The 21,447-nt window shown below is 38.6% G+C and overlaps 2 protein-coding genes across 2 annotated transcripts in view; one reads left to right on the plus strand and one right to left on the minus strand.

The window, feature by feature from the left end:
• Positions 1-2,403: 2,403 nt before the first annotated feature.
• Positions 2,404-15,918, plus strand: PPID (peptidylprolyl isomerase D). The gene is made up of 10 exons (XM_008522688.2): positions 2,404-3,089; positions 4,370-4,510; positions 6,573-6,679; positions 8,985-9,173; positions 10,019-10,141; positions 10,301-10,407; positions 12,592-12,733; positions 14,527-14,613; positions 14,711-14,753; positions 15,533-15,918. Exons 1-10 carry the CDS (start codon positions 3,005-3,007, stop codon positions 15,619-15,621), a joined length of 1,113 nt encoding a protein of 370 aa, XP_008520910.1. The 5' UTR covers positions 2,404-3,004; the 3' UTR covers positions 15,622-15,918.
• Positions 14,615-21,447, minus strand: part of ETFDH (electron transfer flavoprotein dehydrogenase) — a 33,155-nt gene continuing 26,322 nt past the window's right edge. The window contains exons 10-13 of the mRNA XM_008522686.2: positions 21,073-21,241; positions 18,418-18,600; positions 17,930-18,151; positions 14,615-16,717 (exon numbers count right to left, since the gene is read on the minus strand). Coding sequence (XP_008520908.1) covers positions 16,554-16,717; positions 17,930-18,151; positions 18,418-18,600; positions 21,073-21,241 — 738 coding nt within the window. The 3' untranslated portion in view covers positions 14,615-16,553. The remainder of the gene's footprint in view (positions 16,718-17,929; positions 18,152-18,417; positions 18,601-21,072; positions 21,242-21,447) is intronic.

Consider the following 21,447-nt stretch of genomic DNA (forward strand, 5'->3'; position numbering starts at 1 on the left):
TTACCCCTCTTACATGCCACATACACTCTGCTGACTGACCTTATTCACGTTTCTAATCTCAGAAAAGACCCCTATGTTCAGTAACCCTGCTGTGTTGAATGTAATTGCATTTTCCCTATTAAAGCACTGATCCCACTGCACTGTAGAGCTTTATTCAATAGTTTTCCCCTCCCATTAGACTGTAAGATTTATATAGCTAAGTATAAGCACTGTATCTTTTTTTTGGTGAGGAAGATTGTCACTGAGCTAACATCTGTGCCAATCTTCCCTTATTTTGTATGTGGGACACTCCCACAGCATGGTTTGATGAGCTGTGTGTAGGTCTGTGCCTGGGGTCTGGGCCTGCGAACCCTGGGCTGCCAAAGCAGAGTGAGCAAACTTAACTCCTATGCCACCAGGCAATCCCAAAAGACTGTGCTTTTTTTCATCATTGTATCATCTGCACTCAGAACAGTGCCTGGAATAGTAGTAAGAGATCACTAAATATTTGTCATATAAATGAATCGACTTTTGCTAAGTATCTATGTAGGCCTGCGTACATATATATACATTTTGGTAAAGACAGAACTTTGTGATTACACAGAAAAATTTAATCAGGGGCTGGCCCTGTGGTCGAGTGGTTAAGTTTGCATGCTCTGCTTCAGTGGCCCAGGGTTTCGCCGGTTTGGATCCTTGGCGCAGACATGGCACTGCTCATCAGGCCATGCTGAGGCGGCATCCCACATGCCACAGCTAGTCGGGTCCACAACTAAAAACACACAACTATGTACAGGGGGGCTTTGGGGAGAAAAAGGAAAAATAAAATCTTTAAAAAAAATTTAATCAGTATGATGTTCTTATTGATTTGCCCTAAAATTTTAGCAGCATCTTTCTTTGCAAAAGGTATGTTGCTATTTTAATTAACAACTACTTTACAAGTTAGTTTTATAATGAGCACCTAGTAAGTAATACACAGAAAAAATTGGACAAGTGATTTTTTTCTTTTAAAAGATCTTTTATTATGGAAAATTTCAAACAGGCATAAGTAAAGGGAATAATAATAATAATCCCCAATGCAGCTATCATCTGCCCTCAAGAATCCAACATGGCCAATTTTGTTTCATCCACGACACCACCCACTCGTCTGACCCTAGCTATGGGTCACCCTAGTGGCCAGGAGTGGGACAGTGATGTGACTCCACTGGTAGGGACCCGTGAGCTTTGTGTGGACGTACTTTTTTTCTCAGAGACCCACTTTATTCAGTTCTGCACATATGGGGACACTGGTACCCACCGACGTGTGTATCACTCTGTGGAGAATAAAGCACTCTATGTACACAGCCAAAAGCTGCACTGCACTGCCTGTGCCCCTGGACCCCGGGTGTGGTTGTCCTCAGCTCCTTGCCCCTCCAAGGTGCCTGGAAGGGACAAGCGAGGACCTGCCCAACATCAACACAAACAAGGAAAAAAACAGGTCTTGGGGGAGCCAATGCTTGGGGCACTGCTCCCTGCTTCCTTCCTCCTAACTTTGGAAACCAACAGTACAGAAAAGCAGTAAGCTGCAAGGTGGTCTCTTCCATGGCTGCGATCCCAGGGCTGCTGCTCAACAAAGAGGGGGCACAGAGTAGGGTGTTTTAAAATGAATCCAGACCCCATAGTATTTCATTGTCACAAGGATTTTAAAAATAATCTTTGCGTAACAATACTTTAGAATTTACAAAGCAAATATATGCACATTATCTCTTCCAATTCTCATACCCCACTCTTCCACTTCTCTGAAAAGGAAGGTTTCGGAATTAAATGACTGTTCTTTGGTCACACTCCTAGTATGTAGTGTATATTGAACTCATTCCTTTTTTTCTTTGTTAACATCAACTTTAATGCTTAGCCCAGTGCATATTAAGGCCACTTCAAGCTGAGAGTAGGAAACTGGTTGCCCTTTAACCATACTCCTAATTTTTACATCTCCTGAGACCAGGCAGCAAGCAGGACACGAGTCTTTAGCCCCCTCCATGGTGGCAGTTCCCATAGCGGATAATCAGCACCGGTCTTCCCTTCCAAAAAGCCAGTGGCTGCAGCTAGGGACACACAGCTCCTGGCTTCAGACACATACTCTATTCGTGCTGCATTCAAATACCATGTCTTTTTACCCAGTGATAAGAAAAAAACAGAAACTTAATCATCTAAAGATACCTTATGCCTTACGGGTAAGGTAAGCAGCAGGCTGAATCCAAATTGCTGGGCCCCAACATAACTGGCGCCCAAGGGATCTACACAGGAACATACCACTTTTCTCCAAAATTAGACTTTCTCAAGAGGTGAGACTATGTTCTCATATAAATAGGTAAAATGTTGACACGAATTCCCTTAAAGGAAAAGTGGACTATAATAAGGCAGTTTCATCAGGAAACTGCGCTCTCTGCTGGACTCTCCGCTTCAGCTGTCCGGAGCATTTAGCCTCACCGCTCTCACTTCTACTGTTAACATGAAGATCAAATTATAATAACATGGCAACAATAATATGCAACTATTGACAGCGACCACCAGGCTGTGTCAGGCATTGTGCTTAAGTGATTGACGTCCTTAATCCTCCAAAGGCCCCTCCGAGGTAAGCATCTTTATTCCCATTTTCAAGACAAGCACACTGAGATTCAGAGAAGTAGTCACACGCCAGTTGGTGGCTGACCTGAGACTGGAATGGGGATGATTGCTTCCAGTGCTCTTCTACACCACGATGGTCGAAAAAGCCATGAAATACAGCGAAAATACAAAGATCCGGGGCCGTAACTTCAGTGAACCACAAAATAGCCAGCGCTTGAAGACGCGAGGAGAAGCGGCCGCGCGTGGAAACCCGCGGGTCTGCGGCGCCGGAAGTCGGGCTGCGGCCCTGGGCCCTGGCGCCGGAAGTGGCTCGCCAGCGCCGCCGCCTGCTCTTCTGGGAGAAAAGCGCTCCCGGGTTTGAGCTGCCGGGCGGCGAGGCCACGAGGTTTTCTGAGCCGGTTTGCAAACGCGTGTGCGAGTCAAGATGTCGCACCCGTCCCCCCAAGCGAAGCCCTCCAACCCCGGTAACCCCCGAGTCTTCTTTGACGTGGACATCGGAGGGGAGCGAGGTGAGCGGAGTCTGGTGCTCGCGGAGTGGCCCGGAGGAGGCTGGGCTTCTCGGGATTCGGGGGACCCTGAGGGTGGGGCGCGGTTCGGCCCATGGGCTGCTCAGTGACGCGGAGGGGGATGGCTGCCCAGACTGGATCGCGGGGACAAGCCCAGACCTCCGGGGCTGGGTCGAGCCCCCGCCCTTGTACCAATGCTGTCGGTCGCGCGGAAGTTTCTGGAAATTTCTGGTACGGGGAATTGTGACGGCCTTTAGGTTTCTCTTTCCTGATTTGGTTGCACCTCTTCGCCACCTTGCACCATCAAGTTGACCTAAAATAAGATAATTTTACGTTTGCAGTAGGACATTCAGAAACCCCCGGGGATATGCGTCTGTTGGGCTGTAGTCATGCCATGTTTTTTGCCATGCGAGCTACATCAGCAATTGCTATGTTAGTTATAAATGAAAGCGGCTTTTGCTTATTGCTTTTTCCTTGTTATTCATTCTTAACTTAGAGGTCAAGTCAGATTGGTGAACATTGTCTCTGTTTTGGCCTTGGGGAAAATGAGCTTGATGTAGCAATGCGGTTACCTAGGTTACAGTCGCAGCTCAGAAGCCGATAAAGTCTTGTGAATTAGCATGTTGCTTTGCAACTGAATTGCTCTTATTCTGTAACGTGTTTGAATGGCTGGCCAGGCAGTGTGTTAGATTGTATACACTACCGGACACATCGGGATTCCGGGACCCCGTGGATGGTTATGGATACACACACACACACATATGTACCTTCAGTTTATTTTGAAACTAGTGCCAGGTTTATTTTTACTTGACTTGAGAATTGTTTAGAATGGGAACTTTTTCAGCTTTTGCTTCAGAGGCAGCTCTAGGCAGGTTCCACAGAGCACAGAGGCTACAGCTATATGTAAAACTCGGGCAACCTGACCACTGAAAGGATATTTAATATTCTTCTATTAGTTCCTTGGTGATTGGAAATGCTGAATACATGTCAAAGAAATTACTCAGAATTTGAAAGCCATTTGTACTTCATGGTTTCCCTTATATGATGCTAATCTGCTGGCTACTGTATTTATGATCCTTTGTAACATGTAGAAAAGTAATTGTTTCAAATTCATTTAGATACGTGATACTTTACCTTAGGTAGACTAAATTTGAATATTAGAAAAATGACAAAAAAGGGAACTTGGTTATCTCAGTCACTATAATTTTACCAACTGTCCTTTTATCATTTGCCTGTTTGGTGGCTTGTTTTGCATACTGACACAGTTTCATTTTTTCTTTTAGTTGGTCGAATTGTCTTAGAATTGTTTGCAGATATTGTACCCAAAACTGCAGAAAATTTTCGTGCATTGTGTACGGGAGAAAAAGGCATTGGACCCACCACTGGGAAACCTCTCCATTTCAAAGGATGCCCTTTCCATCGAAGTATGTGTAAATTTTTTGAATCTGATTAATATAGATAATCAAATCCTGTTCTGTAGGAGTTAGAGAAGAAAACACTAAGCAAGGGATGAAAGTTAAAAATTTGTATTAGTTTCTAAGAGGATGCTTTGACATCTGAGGTGATAGCTCAGTTTCATAAAAGTTGGGCTGTGAAAAGTGGAATTAATTATGGGAAGGTCCTAAGGTATATTTATAGAGAAATGGACCACCCTAGTTTCACCAGTCCTCTAACTCTTCAGTCTAATATGATTAGATTGAGAAAGAAGGCTGTGGCCGGGATAGTTAAGTAGACCTTGGGTAACTTGACTGCCAGGTGACAATAAAGTTATATCTACTACTTGGACAGGATTGTTTGGGAAGATTGCTGCCTATTTAAAGATTCAGAGTCTTGGACACCGTTGTGTGATGTGTGATTAAAAGATGACATGTCATACTACGTATTGCACTTTGTAATCATACCTTTTTTTAGTGATTTGATGGTTCCTTCGATAGACTGCAGGCTCCATGAGTTCAGGAACTATATCTTCTTAGTATTTTGTCTTGAGCATCTAATATAGTTATTAATAGGCACTCAATAAATTTTTTTAGGGAATAAACTAATAATCTAAACTATAATCGTATGAATAGTTAACATTAAAAAAAACTTAAGAAAAAATTAACAAGGGTTGGCATCATGGCCAGGTGGTTGGGTTCACGCACTTCACTTTGGCAGTCCAGGGTTTCGATGGTTTGGATCCTAGGTGTGCACCTACACACCTCTCATCCAGCCATGCTGAGATGGTGTCCCACATCAGAGAACCAGAAGGACCTACAACTAGAATATACAACTATGTACTGGGGGGTTTTGGGGAGAAGAAGAAAAAAAGGAAGATTGGTAACAGATGTTAGCTCAGGTGCAATCTTTAAAAAAAAAGGAAAAAAATTAACATTGATTTCTGAATATTTAAACTATTGATTTACTTTCATGTTTAATAAAATACCAAAATATTCTAATAGTGTATGTGGAAAAGAGTTAGCATAGCAGGCCTGAGCCTGCTCATTAGAAAGATCTGCTTGCAGGGGTGGCCATTAGCTGGAATCTGGGAACGTGGCCCTTGAACCATTCCCTAAATCAGAAGGGTGGTTTACTATGCCCAGACTATTTGTACAAACAGTTTGATTTATGCTGAACACCTGCTTTCCTTTTGGGAGTCTGGAATTTTGGTACATGCTAGGCAGAGTGCCTGTACGATCAGGCCCAATAAAAACCTTGGGTGCCGAGTCTCTAATGGGCTTTCCTGGGCAGAATTATCATAGACATGTTGCTGCTGCTTTGCTGGGAGAAGGGTGTGCTCTGTGACCTTTCATGGGAGGGAGAGAGCATAAGGAAGCCTGCACATGGATTCTTCCAGACTCTGCCTCTTTTTCCTTTATCACCCAGCTGTGTATCCTTATTCTATCACTGTAAGACAATTAAATGTTGAGTCCTGGTATCCTAGGGAATTTCTGAACTTGGGAGTGGTCTTTGGAACCCTTGACACCAAGTGATAATATTTGCTGAAGTACTTCCTAGGGTATAACGAATGTACTGGGAATAATTGACCTTTATTCAATAGACATTATTGAGTAACTAATATGTGCCCAGCCATGCCCATGGTTACAGGATGAAAAACAGAGTGCTCTACATAAGGAGTTAATTGTTAAGAGATGGATCATTATGATAATACATTCATATGTTAGAAAATGGAGGTAGAATCGAGATACTATGGGAGAAAAATTAGGAGATCCAACTTTGGAGTCTCTGACAGTTTTGTAGGCAAGATGCCATTTGAACTAATTGTTTGAGTGTTAGTGGGAGATCAGGCAGTAAAAGTAGTTTGGACTCAGATTGTGAAAAGCCTTTGAAGAGTTTGGCATTGTTGTGGTGACAGGTGGGGAGAGACGGGAGAGTGACATGACTGGACTCATGTTTTAGGAAGTTGTCTTTCTTATTACGTATTGATAAGTTAACATTGCTGAAGTCATCCATATCTTAGTTTTTAATAGCTATTTTCCTGTTTTTTAGTTATTAAGAAATTTATGATTCAGGGTGGAGACTTCTCAAATCAGAATGGGACAGGTGGAGAAAGTATTTATGGTGAAAAATTTGAAGATGAAAATTTCTATTACAAGGTAAAGTAGACCAAAATGCATGCTTATTGCTGATTAAAAAAGGTTGTTATATGCCTGGGATACTTGTTGGATTAAAACACCAGTAAATGTCTCAAGTTTGCTTAGATTCTCCTTTGCTTTTAGAAGGTATCATATTTGTAAATATGCATCTTTAATATGGAAAAATTTCAGTAAGGATTTTATTTGGCAAAAATATGATAATTATTTCAGTGTGATCCAGGTTTACATGCTTTAGGAAAGCCAATGAGTTTTTAAGTGCAGTCACCATGTGGCAAATTGTTTCCAGGAAAAGTGTTCTCATCAGAAATTTGGTAACTTGTGAATCTTTATACTTGAATTTGGAGAACAACAAAACCATCACTAATATGCAGGATGTCAGGGCATTTGCAAACTAGTAGATATAGTTAATGTTCAGGCTCCTGAAGGACATTAGTAGCCTGTGCCTTTGTACCTTCGTTCTCCCAAGATGTAATTGGGTTATATTGCATCATTCAAGTTACATGTCAAATGGACATGTAAGGACAAAAGTAAAGTGATAATCTTTGGAAATGAGGAATATGAGCAAAGTAATTAGGATAATTTGAAAGGAAAATATTATCAGTCTTTTAAACAGCATTTATTGATTACAAGTATATATTTAGTACTGTCACTGGCACCAAAGGGTTTTTAAAAATGAAAAGCTTTCTTGACAAGGAATTTATGATCTTACCTGGGAAGAGAAGATTAAAACACATGGGACAAGTGAAGAAGAAGAGTATTCAAATAACTGCTAAATTGATTGATAATTTCTGTATATACTATAGCAGAAAGGTTTGCTTTATATGGTTCAGATTATTGGGGAAGACATTGAGGAAGAATGCATACTTAAGCTGGGCACACTGGGCCTCACAAGGTGGCTGAGATTTGGTTAGACAGGAACTAAATTACAAATGCCGTTTTGAAGGAGGAATGTGAATGAGGAAAGACAAAGGCAGTAGGAGGCTGAGGAAATAAAGTTAATATTCTATTTAATATTGTGGGAAAAGCAGCAAACTTTTAGAAAGGAAAAAGGGAAGCTACCAGAAGGATTGAAAATTAACATTATGTGATGATCCCATTGATCAAAAGAAAGGACACATAGTTCTTGCCTTCTACAAACTTGGTGGCCTTGAAAGCTGAATTAGACTTAGATTGGAGGGGTAAAAGGCATTTTAAGTGGGAAGACTAACATAGAGTTAGAATGCATGTCTCAGGGAGGAGTAAATTTAGAAAGCCTGAGGATAAAGTGGAAAGATGAAGAAATTGGATTTCACAGAACCTTTGAACAGGTTGATGCCAACATCAAAATTTGATTTCACGATGTATGCAGTGCTTTCTCTGGACATTCTCTGAAGAATTGATTTACTTGAGATGAAAGCCATAATATTTGGATTCTTTTGAGATTAGGAAAGTATCTAACTGAATGGCCTGTCTAAATTAAATACCCAGTCACTGTTTCCAGTTATCAGTATGTAAAGGAAGAATCATAATGTAGGCCCATAAAAATGGGAAGACTGTTCAGGTCTTCTCAGAAAAAAGAGCATCCATTATAAAAAAGGGCAAAGTATAATTACTAGCTGGTTAAGATTCGGTGCTTTCACCCCTATGGCTGCATTTGTTTCCTGGGCAGGGAGCCACGCTGCCCATCTGTGGGCCGTCATGCTGTGGTGGCTGTCTGTTGCTGTGATGCTGAAAGCTGTGCCACTGGTATTTAAGTACCAGCAGGGTCATCCATGGTGGACAGGTTTCAGCGAGCTTCCAGATTAAGACAAACTAACAAGAAGGACCTGGCTGCTCACTTTCAAAAAAATTGGCCATGAAAACCGTCTGAATAGCAGCAGAGCATTGTCTGATACAGCGCTGGCAGATAAGATGGTGCAGAAAGACTGGGCAGGGTTCCACTCTGCTCTACACAGGGTCACTAGGAGTTGGAATCAACTTGACGGCACTAACAACATTAATTACTACATTTCCTTAATGCAGCATCTTCACCTTAAATATGAACTATGAGCATTTTCTCAATATGGTCAATTTAGAAATAACACCACCGCTCTGCTGTTTTTGTTATTTTATTTGGTTTCATAAGCTTTTCTTAAAGTCTAAAAGTGATTAAGTACCTCACGTTTTGTGAATTAAAGGCTGCAGTTTATACAAAGTAAAATTACACTACATTGTTTGACCTAAATGGTATTGCAGTCCACCCTAGTTTTATGTGAATGGTCAGTAAAAGAACAGTTCAGACCAGTACCTGTAACCTTGGTTGTCTTAATAATTTTTATTTCTACAGCATGATCAGGAGGGTTTATTGAGCATGGCAAATGCAGGCCGCAATACAAATGGTTCTCAGTTCTTTATCACAACGGTTCCAACTCCTCATTTGGATGGGAAACATGTGGTGTTTGGCCAAGTAATTAAAGGAATGGGTGTGGCAAGGATACTGGAAAATGTAGAAGTGAAAGGTGAAAAACCTGCCAAAGTAAGTAAAAAGTTATACTGAAATGCACTTTTTGTCTTATTATCTTTAATACACTTAAAGAAATGTAAGTAAAAAGATCATATTATTATCTGGAAAACGTTAGGATAATTTTTTTCTACCACTTTTTCTTTGAAACTGTTTTCCGCAATGGGGAAGATTAGGGCAATTTAAAAGGAGATATTTATTATCTCAACTTCATTCTTGGTGATTTTTGGTAAGTTGCTTAAATCTTCCTGTACCTGCAAAACTGAGTCAGTATGTACATGGTAGAAAGAGGACAGAAAACCAAGAATCCTGTCCAGACTCTGCCATTTAACTGGTGGTTTGGCCTTGATCTTGTTATTTAATTTTTCTTGGCCTGTTTCCTCATCCATATATAAATTGCTTAAGAGTTTAGGCCAGATTATATAACTAAAGATCCTTGTGTTAAATGTCTGTGAATCAGAATGACTGTACTACTCCTCAGCCTAATCGGCAGGGTTGTGAGTGGGACTGGAACTCAAATACCTGCGGGAGGTAGGCTGTCACTCAGCGTAGGAAGGACAGTAGTAAATCGACAGCACATGTCCCACCTAAAGAAAATTATATAGAGAATGATGCAGTTTTCACTTTACTCTCTGCCCATTGAGCTGCTGAGTAGCAATAATATACTTTTGTAAAATAGTGACATTGTATTATTTGGAATGTATATAAAGGGCATTATTGTCATTAGAGCAGATAGCTGAGGCTCCTAATATCAGTCTGTCAGTTTAGAAGTGACTTGGCAGCTGAATTTTAAACCTAGACTTTTTTTTTAATCTCTCAACATGGTAGTGCACTTCTACAGTTTGGGATTATTTTTACAGTTGTGCGTTATTGCAGAATGCGGAGAATTAAAGGAAGGGGATGATTGGGGAATATTCCCAAAAGATGGTTCTGGTGACAGTCATCCAGATTTCCCTGAGGATGCAGATATAGACTTAAAAGATGTGAGTACTTTCAGATTAATCAAACTTTAATTACTTAAATTACTAAAAATAATTAATACTGAATTTTGAGCTTCTTATGTCTGTCTTAATGCTAGAACTTAGCACTAAAGTATATTACTTACTAAAATTCAACGTATTTGTATTCTTTCTTTTATACAGATAGATAAAATTTTATTAATAACAGAAGACTTAAAAAACATTGGAAATACTTTTTTCAAATCCCAGAACTGGGAGATGGCCATTAAAAAATACACAAAAGTTTTAAGGTAATAAAATATTTTTAGTAAATTACTTTTAAGAACTTACAAATTGAATTATAAAGTGAAATTCAGAGTTGTTTATTCTATTTTTTGCAAATTACTTGCAGAGTAACCAGGTGTATTGAAATAGTTGCATTTCTTTAGTTGCTTCCACCTTTTTATTTTGAAAAATTTCAAAATACAGAAAAGTTGAAAGAATAGTAAATGAACACTCATGTACTTTTACCTGCATTCACCTATTTTTAACATTTGTTATATTTGTTTTTGCAGAATTGTCTTGAAAGGAAGTTGCAGATACCTTGACACTTTACCCCTAGATATTTTAGCAAGTATTTCCTAAGAAACAAGGACATACTTCTGGATAACTTCAGTACCATTAAAATACTCCCAGGGGGCTGGCCTGGTGGTGTAGTGGTTAAGTTTGTACACTCCGCTTCAGCGGCCCAGGGTTTGCAGGTTTGGATCCTGGGTGCAGACCTACACACCAATCATCAATGCTATGGTGGCGTCCCAGATATAAAATAGAAGAAGATTGACACAGTCTTCCTCAAGCAAAAAGAGGGAGATTGGCAACAGATGTTAGCTCAGGGCCGATCTTCCTCACCAAAATAAATAAATAAAATACTCCCAAAATAACATTGATACAATATTATCTAATATGTAATCTATAATTGAATTTCGCCAGTTGTTTCAATTTTTTGCTTTAGAGTCCAAACCAAGATCATGCATGGTATCATTTGGTTTTATGTCTCTAGTCTCTAATTTTTAACAGTCCCTACTCTATGTTTTTTATAGTCACTTGCATTTTGTGGAGTCTAAATCAGGTATATAGAATACCATCTGTATTTGTTTGATTGCTTTCTTAAGATTAGTTTGAGATTAAATATTTTGGCAAGAGGACCTAGGTAGGTGATCTTTTATATTTCCTACAATATCATATCCTGAAGGCACATGTCACTTTGGCCTGTTTTGAGTTTTGGCACTCGGTAAAGTGGTGTCAGCCAGATGTCTCTGTTGTCAAAGCACCTTTTCCCCTTTGTAAATAATTAAGAAGTACTCTGTGAGATGATACTGTGAGATTATGCGAATATCCAGTTTCTAACCTTACACTCAGTGGTTTCAGCATCATTGAAGACCCTTGCCTGAATTAGTTATTACATTGATGGTTACAGAACTGTGGTTTTCTAATTTTATCACTCATTCTGCAGTTACTAGCAGGCATTCTTGTTTGAAAGAGCCTCCCCACACTCCTTTCCTCTTTTACTATCATTATAGACCTGTGCATTTTTTTCAGTTTAACCTATTATACCGTTACCATCATTCTTTTTGATGCTCAAAGGGTTCCAGATTTGTCCAGTAGAAGCCCCCTTATATCCTTTTGACATATTCCTATTATCTGTGAGCACTTGCTTTCTGGCACAAGATGTTCCAGGCTCATCTTATACTTCACCTTGTTTCCAGATCTGGTATCAGCAACTTCACTAAGGAGTCTTGATTCTTTTCAGTGAGGATAGACTTTAGAAACCAAATTCTGGGTGCCAAATGTGCTCATTGTTTCTGGGACCTTTTCAATGCACAGAGCCAGAAACTACAGTCTTGCGTCAATTAAAACGGGGATACGTTCTGAGAAATGCATCGTTAGCTGATTTCGTCAATTGAGTGAACATCATAGAGTATACTTACGCAAACCTAGATAGTATAATCTACTACACGTCTAGGCTATATGGTGCTTATCTTAATGGGACCGGTGTTGTATATGCGGTCCATCACTGACCAAAACTTTGTTATGCGGCACATGACTGACTATTAAAACACAATTCAAAACCAGCGCTACAGGGCTCTTCACCTGTGCCCTCTTCCCACGATGAGAACCCTGGTTTCAGACATAGTTACACTGGAAAGTACATAATGGGGACCTGAGTTTAAAGATAGAAAAGTGTTAATAGTGCATAATTATCTTTAAATTTGGGATTATTCTTAAATTGGCCTCTTTGAACACTTTGGGGGAAAAATAAATCTTCCAAAGAAAAATAAGTATTTAATAAAAAGATTGTGTCCATTAAGAATATTAATATTAGCATTTGATGAGCTTTTTGTACCAGAAATGACATAACACTTTTTGACAAAGTTGAAGAAGTAGAGTCTTGTTTATGTTGCATTCCATATTACTTTTATTAATGTGTTCTCCAGATATGTAGAATGTTCAAAGGCTGTTATTGAGAAAGCAGATGGATCCAGGCTGCAACCAGTAGCTTTAAGCTGTGTATTGAACATTGGTGCTTGTAAACTGAAGATGTCAAATTGGCAGGGAGCTATCGACAGTTGTTTGGAGGTGAGTCTGTTTGATGTTGAACTTTCTAAAGGAGTTGGGTTATGATTTATCAACTTGAACAAAATGTATATATTATATGCATTAATATATCTTATGACATAGGACCTAACAAGACTAGATGAAACATAATTTAAGTCATCTTATTTCTCTATTTACAACATTTTGTCACTTATTATCTATGAAGATACTTTTTCTTTTTTCCTCCAAGCACATATATCAGCTCATTTATTCATTTAACATATTGAGCATCTGTTATGTGCTAGGCATTGGAAGACAAAGCCAGGACTGATTAAGAATGTGGGTTGTGGAGTCAGACATGTTTTTTAATTAGACTTCTGTCACTTACTAGCTTTGTGATCTTGGGCAAGTTCCTAATTTTAGAGTCTTAATTTGTTTCTATGTTAAATGGAAATACTACTACTTGCCTCATCGGGTTATTATAGGGATTATATAACATCTGTAAAGCATTTAACCCAGTGTTGGGCACATGTTAAACACCCAATAGAGACTAGGTATTTTAATTAAAAGACAGACTCATGCCTTCAAGGAACTTTTTATTTGGTGGAAGAGGGAGTCAATTTTAATTTAGGGTCACCAGGACTTATATAGGGAGATTGGGTACTGTTGGAACATACGGAAAGGTCACCTGTCTTTATGGGGGCATCCAGGAATACTCACTGATAAAGCTAGAATACTCACTGATAAACCTTCCTCAGATAGAGCAATTATCACTCTCGTGCTATTGTATAGTTTGAAAAAATTTCCAAATTAAACAATATATTTTAGACCACCCCCAGTAATTTTTATGGGTATTGCTTAGTAAGCTATGTGCATGGATCAGCTAGCCCAGAGCAAGTAGAAATAAAATGAGGTCCTAATTTGGTAGGGTAGGTGGAATAAGGGATGTGAATATATTTAGAAGGGAGCATACAACAGAGGGAAAATGTTATCAAAGGAGAAGATTGGTCTTCACTCTAGATCTCTTTTTGCCCTTTGTGAGCCAGACAGTATACCCTTTTCAGTAAAATCTGAGTATTGATCTTTAAAACATGTTAACAAAATATATTATTTTTAGAATGTTTGTTTCCGAACAGAGACCTGTTAAAAGTTACTCAGGCTCCTTAAAAAAACTCTTAGATTTCAAGTAAGAGTGTATACTAATTTTTATTCAAAATGTTTATCATCAGTTAGGACCCAGTCAGGAGATAGAAACCACACAGTAATTTCAACACAGTTTACTATAAAAGAATATCTAAGATTGGATTGGAATAATGAGGGATTGGCTGGTAAGAGAAGTCTAAAGAATATGGGAATAGCAGATATATAAAATACAGGGGCAGCTGCTCCCTCTAGGCTGACATGGAACCCCAAGGGAAGAGGCACCTCTCCCGGCCCCTGGACTGAGATCCAGGCCTCATTGGAGAAGGCGTGGCTGTGACTCACTGGGTGGTAGAGAAGTTCATTGGGTACCATCCTTGTGGGATTCACTGGAGTGCCTGGGGAAGTTGCCTGCTGGGAGATGCTTTGTGCTGTTGACCAGGCTCACTGCAGGAGCCTGATGAGAGGAGCACACTGGAACCTGGAAGAGACATCTTTCTCTTCTATATCCATTTAGTGCCCTCTACTGACAAAACATTGTGCTGGCTGGCAGAGGAGAGATTTTACAGGGTCCAGCTCCATTATCACAGTGGTGAAGAGTTGATTTGGAGCTGACAGGCAATATGTTGAGATCTAGCATATATATTTAATACTTAATATTTAGATAAAAATACTAATTTTGTAACTTTTTGTAGGCTCTTAAAATAGACCCATCAAATACCAAAGCACTGTACCGTAGAGCTCAAGGATGGCAAGGATTAAAAGAATACGATCAAGCATTGGTAAAATTTTGTTTTAAATTTTAATTTTTTTAAATGGACAACTACCTTCATAAATCATACATCTAATATTTCATTAAATATTTTTTTACAATTAAAGGCTGATCTTAAGAAAGCTCAGGAGATAGCACCAGAAGATAAAGGTAAGTTGGCAGTTTTTGAGGTGAAAGTTCATTTTGTCCTTTAAGAATTTATTCTTATGAATCATTGTACCCTACTGATTAACAGATGTTACAGAATGCCTGTTATTGGGCCAGGCACTGATCATACTACAGTGAACAAGATAGTCAAGGTCCCTGCCCTCAAAGAGCTTACATTCTAGTCCTTCTCCAGAATACTAATTTTCACATAACTGAATACTATTTGTTCTGTTGTATCACTTGAGATCTGGTTCTTATTACCATAATTCTAGTTGAAAGCACAGCACTAAAAGATACAGTATTTATGGTGAATTTAATATTTGGGACCATTCTTTAAGATGAATCTGGCCATAACCTAAGTATTCTAGCTACTGTGTAAGGAAAGCTTTGGAAAGCTGTGACAAAAATAAGTTTGTTTTTCAAATAAACCAACTACGAGTAGTGATACTAGATCTAGATATTAAAATATATTTTTGCTCTCTTATTGCTGGTCAAACAAGGGAGGCACTTAACTGCCCTTTCTGATGGAAGAGGGAAAAGGCAAATCTGTTTAATTCAATTAGAGTTCTCTGAATTGACAGTCTTCTAAAATTATGCTTCATGATTTTTGTGTTTGTGCAGTTGTTTTCTCAGTTAAGTTTTCTGTTAATAGGGCTGAGTTACTCTCTGGAGAAGAAAAGTTTTATCAAGGGGTAGAGAACTATCATACTTAGACATTTGTTGGTCAACCTAATTTTTTGGATGTTTTGAGAAATAACTCATATTACATATTTATTTTGCAGCTATCCAGGCAGAATTGCTGAAAGTCAAACAAAAGATAAAGGCACAGAAAGATAAAGAGAAGGCAGCATATGCAAAAATGTTTGCTTAGTAAGGATTCAGCTTTGCTTAAATATTATGCATTGATTGTATAAAGGCAATAAGAAAATGTAAGGGTTTTGTCTATTATATAAACGATCCCTAATGTGTTTCCTTTGCTACTTCAGTTCCCTGTTGTTTACATCTTAGGAATACTGATATGGGTTCACTCTTATTAAACAGTGTTACAAAATACAGTGAAGTTGATTTTTTTTAAATGGCTGTCTGTATTATTCACAAAGAAGAATGGTGTCCAACCTATTTTTAAACTCCTAAAGACATCTTGTTGAATAAACAGATGAAAGCATAAGTTTGTGTTGTTTCCCTCAACTCTTTGATGTATTTTTCTGTTTTTGGTTTGTGCTGGTGTTGTGTACCTACAGATATTACAGATACACATGTTCTGGGGTCGGCAAACTTTTTCTAAAAGGCTAGAGAGTAAATACGTTGGGCTTTGTGGACCATTATAATCTGTCATAACTACTCAGTTCTGCACTTGTAGCTCAGAGGTAGCCACAGACAATATGTAAACCAACAGGCATTGCTGTGTTCCAATAAATAATAAGTGGTGGGCTGGATGCCAACCTCTGGTTTAGAATATACATTTATTTTTATACTTAAAGTGTTGAATTTGATGAGCCAACATATACAATTAAGGCCCAAAAGTGCATTTTGCTCTTCATACTAAATGTCTGAAGAATTGAAGAGGGAAATATATGCTACATCACATATAAAGTTTTAAGAGAAATATTCATAAGTTTTTATGGGACAGTTTTAGGTATAGTATAAAATTTTTATTTCACTGATTATTTTATTAACATTCTGATCAATAATGTGCTGTAAGATATTTTGACACTTGTTAACTTCTAAATTTTAAAGTGAGCTTACCATACATTTTAAAGAAACTGGCTATCAAATGTGCCTGCAGATGAAATCAGTTGCAGTTTACATTCCATTGTAAGCAGGTCCTCCACCACCTTCGGGTACCACCCAGTTAATATTCTGGCTTGGATCTTTAATATCACATGTTTTACAATGCACACAGTTCTGAGCATTTATCTGTAACCGAAATCCATCACCTTGTTCCAAAGGTACAAATTCATAAACTCCTGTAAGGAAAGATATACAATATTGTGAAGCACCTAACTTTTTAAATTCAAAAGAATAACTGAAGTTCTGGAAACAGTAGCTACAGAAATCCTGAAGGTTTGTTTTCTGAATGTTTACCCATAAAGAATATTATGAAGGTTTTAGTGTGTGCTATTGCTGTTAGTATAAATTAAATACAGATAAAAGCAGAAGGTATAGCACTATTTGGCTGAGTTAGTCTTACTAACAAGGGAACTCAACATTTAGCAGTCTGAGTTCCAGTTTTATATGCAGATGTGTATTATAGCTGAACACACAAATTAGATCCAGTCCTTACCCTCGGGAGTTTGTAACCTACTGTGATGACAGAAACGATTAAAAAAAGTCAAAGACAGTCAAGTCCCTGCTGTCCAAGAGCTTACGTTCTCGTCCTTCTCCAGAATGTACTAATTTTCACATTTCTGAATATTATTCTACCATATCATTTGAGACCTGGTTCTTATTCTGATTCTAGTTGAAAGCTTAGCATCACAAGATACAGTATTCATGATGAATTTAAAGTTTTGGACCATTTCCTTGAGCTAACCGTGGCTATAGCCTAGTATTTTAGTATATATACATACATACCATATATTTATATCTGTGTGTGTTTATATATATGAGCAGCCATGACAGAAATGAATTTTTAAAGTCATGTAAACATTGAAAGGTATTCTTTGGTGTTTCATAATCCTTAGCTTGGTCCAAGGGTAGACAGAAAGGCTTTTTTTGAGAAATGTCATCTGAACTAGGCTTAACAAAAATTCTCTATTTTAACATTGCTAAAGAACTATAAAAATAATCAGTTTGTAGGGGGGCTGGCCCTGTGGCCGAGTGGTTAAGTTCGCATGCTCCACTGCGGCGGCCCAGAGTTTCGCCAGTTCGAATCCTGGGTACGGACGTGGCACTACTCATCAGGCCATGCTGAGGTGGCATCCCACATGCCACAACTAGGAGGACCCACAACTAAAAATCCACAACTATGTACTAGGGGGCTTTGGGAGAAAAAGGAAAAATAAAATCTTTAAAAAAAAAAATAATGAGTTTCTAAAGGAAGCTGGATATGAGTCATTTAAAATTTATAAGCAAGGGACGGAGATATAGAAATGCCTTAAAATAATGGAAGCATATTTCTAACATGTTTAAAACAAGTATTTGTTATTTTAAGAATCGATGGAAATCACATTACTGACCTGCAGGGCAGAATCGCTGCTCGGGCCCATCATATATTGACAGATTTCTGTTTACAGGTATACTGTCATCCTTTAAGGTTAAATGTGCTGGCTGGTCATGTTCATGATTAGTACCACTCAGAGCCACAGATGACAAAAGGTCAAAGCTGATCTGTCCATCGGGTTTTGGATACTCAATAGGTGTGCAATCCTTGGCTGGTTTAAGCTGATCAGAGTCAGACCCTTCAAAAGTTTTGAAGATTCTTAATTAAAATATAATACTAGCTTTAGTTTCTTAAACATTTTTCTAAAAACTTAGAAATATACCAAAGAAATAAGACCTGAGCCCTCTTAAAATAACAATATGCTGCTCTCTTAAAGATACTGAATTTATCATTTCTCTAATAAAGTTTAAAACAAAAAAGTTCGCTTTCTCCACAAATTAATGAATTCCATTCATGAATTTTTAATGATTATAACATTCATATTATCAAATGTGTTTGGATTACCTTTATGTTTTAGAGTCCATGGCTCCATTCCTCTAAATATCCAGTAAAAAATTCCAGTGTAAATCATCCCTCCATACACACCCAGTATCCCATGGCAGGATGGCCTTATATTTCTAACAGTGTACAGCTCTTTCCACACCCAGGATTTCTTCAAATTGTCCTCATACTCAGTTACATGGAGTCCTTTTATTAAAAACATGAGATGTTAAGTATGAAATTGCCTCAAGGAGTATAAAATACTTTATCATCAAGGTATTTTGCTCCTGAAATATCTGATGAGTGAATCTTAGGTAATTTTAAAAAAACAAGTGGTCATATAAGACCACACTGAAGAATCTTTCATGAATAAATGTTGGCATCTTCCAAAAAGATAACCACTTGATATATGTTGTTAACAGGCAATAAGGCATTTGATTTCTTATACTGGTAGCACGGAAAATTAGTTTCAAAATTCAGTGAACCTGAAAGGGAAGTTTAAGATAAAAAGTTGATGCTATCTATAAAAGTGAAAATTTTTATAATTGATCAATGAAACACTTTATCTGTTCGAGTTGAGTTGTGTCCCCCTAAAAAGATGTTTCGAAGCCCTAATCCCCAGTATCTCAGAATGGTTCAGAATAAGGTCACTGGAGATGTAATTAGTCAAGATGAGTTCATACTGGAGTAGACTGGGTCCTTAATCTAATGACTGGTGTCCCTATGAGACAGAAAACAACCAGGTGAAGACGGAGGCAGAGATTGGAGTTATTCTGCTACAAGCCAAGGGAATGCCTGGGTCTATCAGAAGCTGGGAGAGGCAAGAAAGGATGCACCCCTAGAGACTTCAGAGAGAGTATGGTCCTGCCAACACCTTGACTTTGAACTGCTAGCCTGCAGAAGTGAGAGGAAATTTCTGTGGTACTTTGTTGTGGCAGCCTAGGGAATTATAACAAGACCTAAAACTTGGTGCATGCATTTAATATTTAATGGGACAACTTGGTTCTTCTTAACTTTCGTGAATGCCACACTGACTACTATTTCCGGTCATTGTTTCCTGTTCTGGCTCCACTTCCCTTTCCTGCAGTCTTTAACCCTCAATCTAGTCTTTGGTGATCTACTAGCTCCAGTGTTATTTGTGTGGTACTGTGTGTACAAGATACAGTGAAAGTATGGCTGGTGGTCCAACAAGGAAAGATGCTTGGCAAGAAAATTTGAAAAAACGTTCTGCCACTCAACTATTATACACCATCTTGCCCATTCTGTCCTCCCTGAAGTATCCTTTTGCCTTTTCTATGTTCTACCTTATCTTCCTCTCTTATACCCTATGCCTCCATTTCTACAACAACATTTGAAGGCATCATCAGGTTGCATACTTCTAACTGGAGGAACATTTGTTATCTGGGATTCCAAGGAACAAGGCTTATTTATCAAATATCTACTGAGTTACTATAACGTGCCAAGTGTTTGGGATTTGTAGTGAACCTAAAGTCCCTGCTGTCGTGGAGTTTTCTATCCAAGAAACAAGAAACAAAGACAAAGTTGATAAGTAAATTATACAGTGTGCCAAAATGTGGAATATACTATGGAAAAAAAAAGTGCGTGGGTGGGAGATGTCGGTTAGGAGTGCTCTGTGTGTGCGTGTTGCAAAATAACTGATATGGTCAAGGGAAGACCACTGTGAGGAAGTGATAGTTAAGCAAAGGTGAAGGGAGCAAAGGAGTCGGGCATGAGCAAGGACCATGAGATGGGAGCATGCCTGGCACGTTCCAGAAGCAGTGAAGCAGCCAGTGTGGCTAAAATAGAGAGTAAAAAGAGATGAAGTGGAGGGGTGAGGGAACTTTGGCTTTCGAGAGTCACTAGAGGGTCTTTGTAGATTAAGGGTTTACTGAGGTGTAGTGCTAGCTGTCCCTCTCCAGGAGAAGGGTCAGATATATGCCTGTGCTTGCAAAGCCTGCTAAGGAACAGGTGCTGCTGGATTCTGCGTTCTGCAAAGCTAGTCTGTTTTCAGGCTGAAGATACTACAGTACTAGTGAGGTATCTTAGCATGTATGTTACATGTATGCAACATACATGCAGCACTGTCAAACTTGAAATCATTTCTAAGTAGGTGGGACACCAGTGGTATTCTACTTTTGATGTGAATAAAACAGAACATTGCTATAAAAATCTATTATTGACAGTAGGGTCATGTAGTTTTCTTTGCACAGCACACATCTTAATGCTTTGTGTAAAGGGACAGATACACTCTCTTGCTCTCCTTTTTTTTTTTTTTTTTTTTTTTGGTGAGGAAGATTGGCCCTGAGCTAACATCCGTTGCCAATCCTCCTCATTTTGCTTGAGGAAGATTGATGCTGAGCTAACATCTGTGCCAATCTTCCTCTGTTTTATGTGGGACGCTGCCACAGTGCAGCTTGACTAGCAGGGCTAGGTCTGTGTCTGGGATCAACCTGTGAACCTTGGGCTGCTGAAGGGGAGCATGTGAACTTAACCACTCCACCACCAGGCCAGCTCCAATATATATCTTTTAATGTCAGTTGAAATATACATAAAAAAGACCTGAAGATTTTTAATTGTATTTATTATCACCCTCTATCTATATACTGAGTATGTGCTTCTTTTTTTAATGTTTCAAGAATAACCTGACAATTTTCTATACTTTAAATAGGAAGTTCTTACCTGTTGTCTTTGATTGGAGGTTTTCACTAGTTAGTTGATTGAAAATAGATTCTGCTGCCAAAATTCCACTTTTCATTGCTGTGTGGGTACCTTTGATCTTGGGAACATTCATGAAACCAGGGCTACAACCAATTAGTAAACCGCCAGGAAAGGTGAGTTTTGGTATAGACTGAAGAAAAAAACATTCAGAGTGCATTTGTTAGCTCAAATTAAACAAGCAAAACTAAATACTCCAAATTATAGCTTCTTAAAAATCTTCTAAAGCTACAGAGGAAAATTGAAAAAAACAAAACATGAATATGGTAAGGAAAAACCAGATCAAGGTCAGTTTTTCTCCCCCTCCCCTAAGAATGAGGATTAGGACTATTACTATTT

Source organism: Equus przewalskii, chromosome 2, assembly GCF_037783145.1.
Source record: "Equus przewalskii isolate Varuska chromosome 2, EquPr2, whole genome shotgun sequence".
In the NCBI taxonomy this organism is placed as follows: domain Eukaryota; kingdom Metazoa; phylum Chordata; class Mammalia; order Perissodactyla; family Equidae; genus Equus; species Equus przewalskii.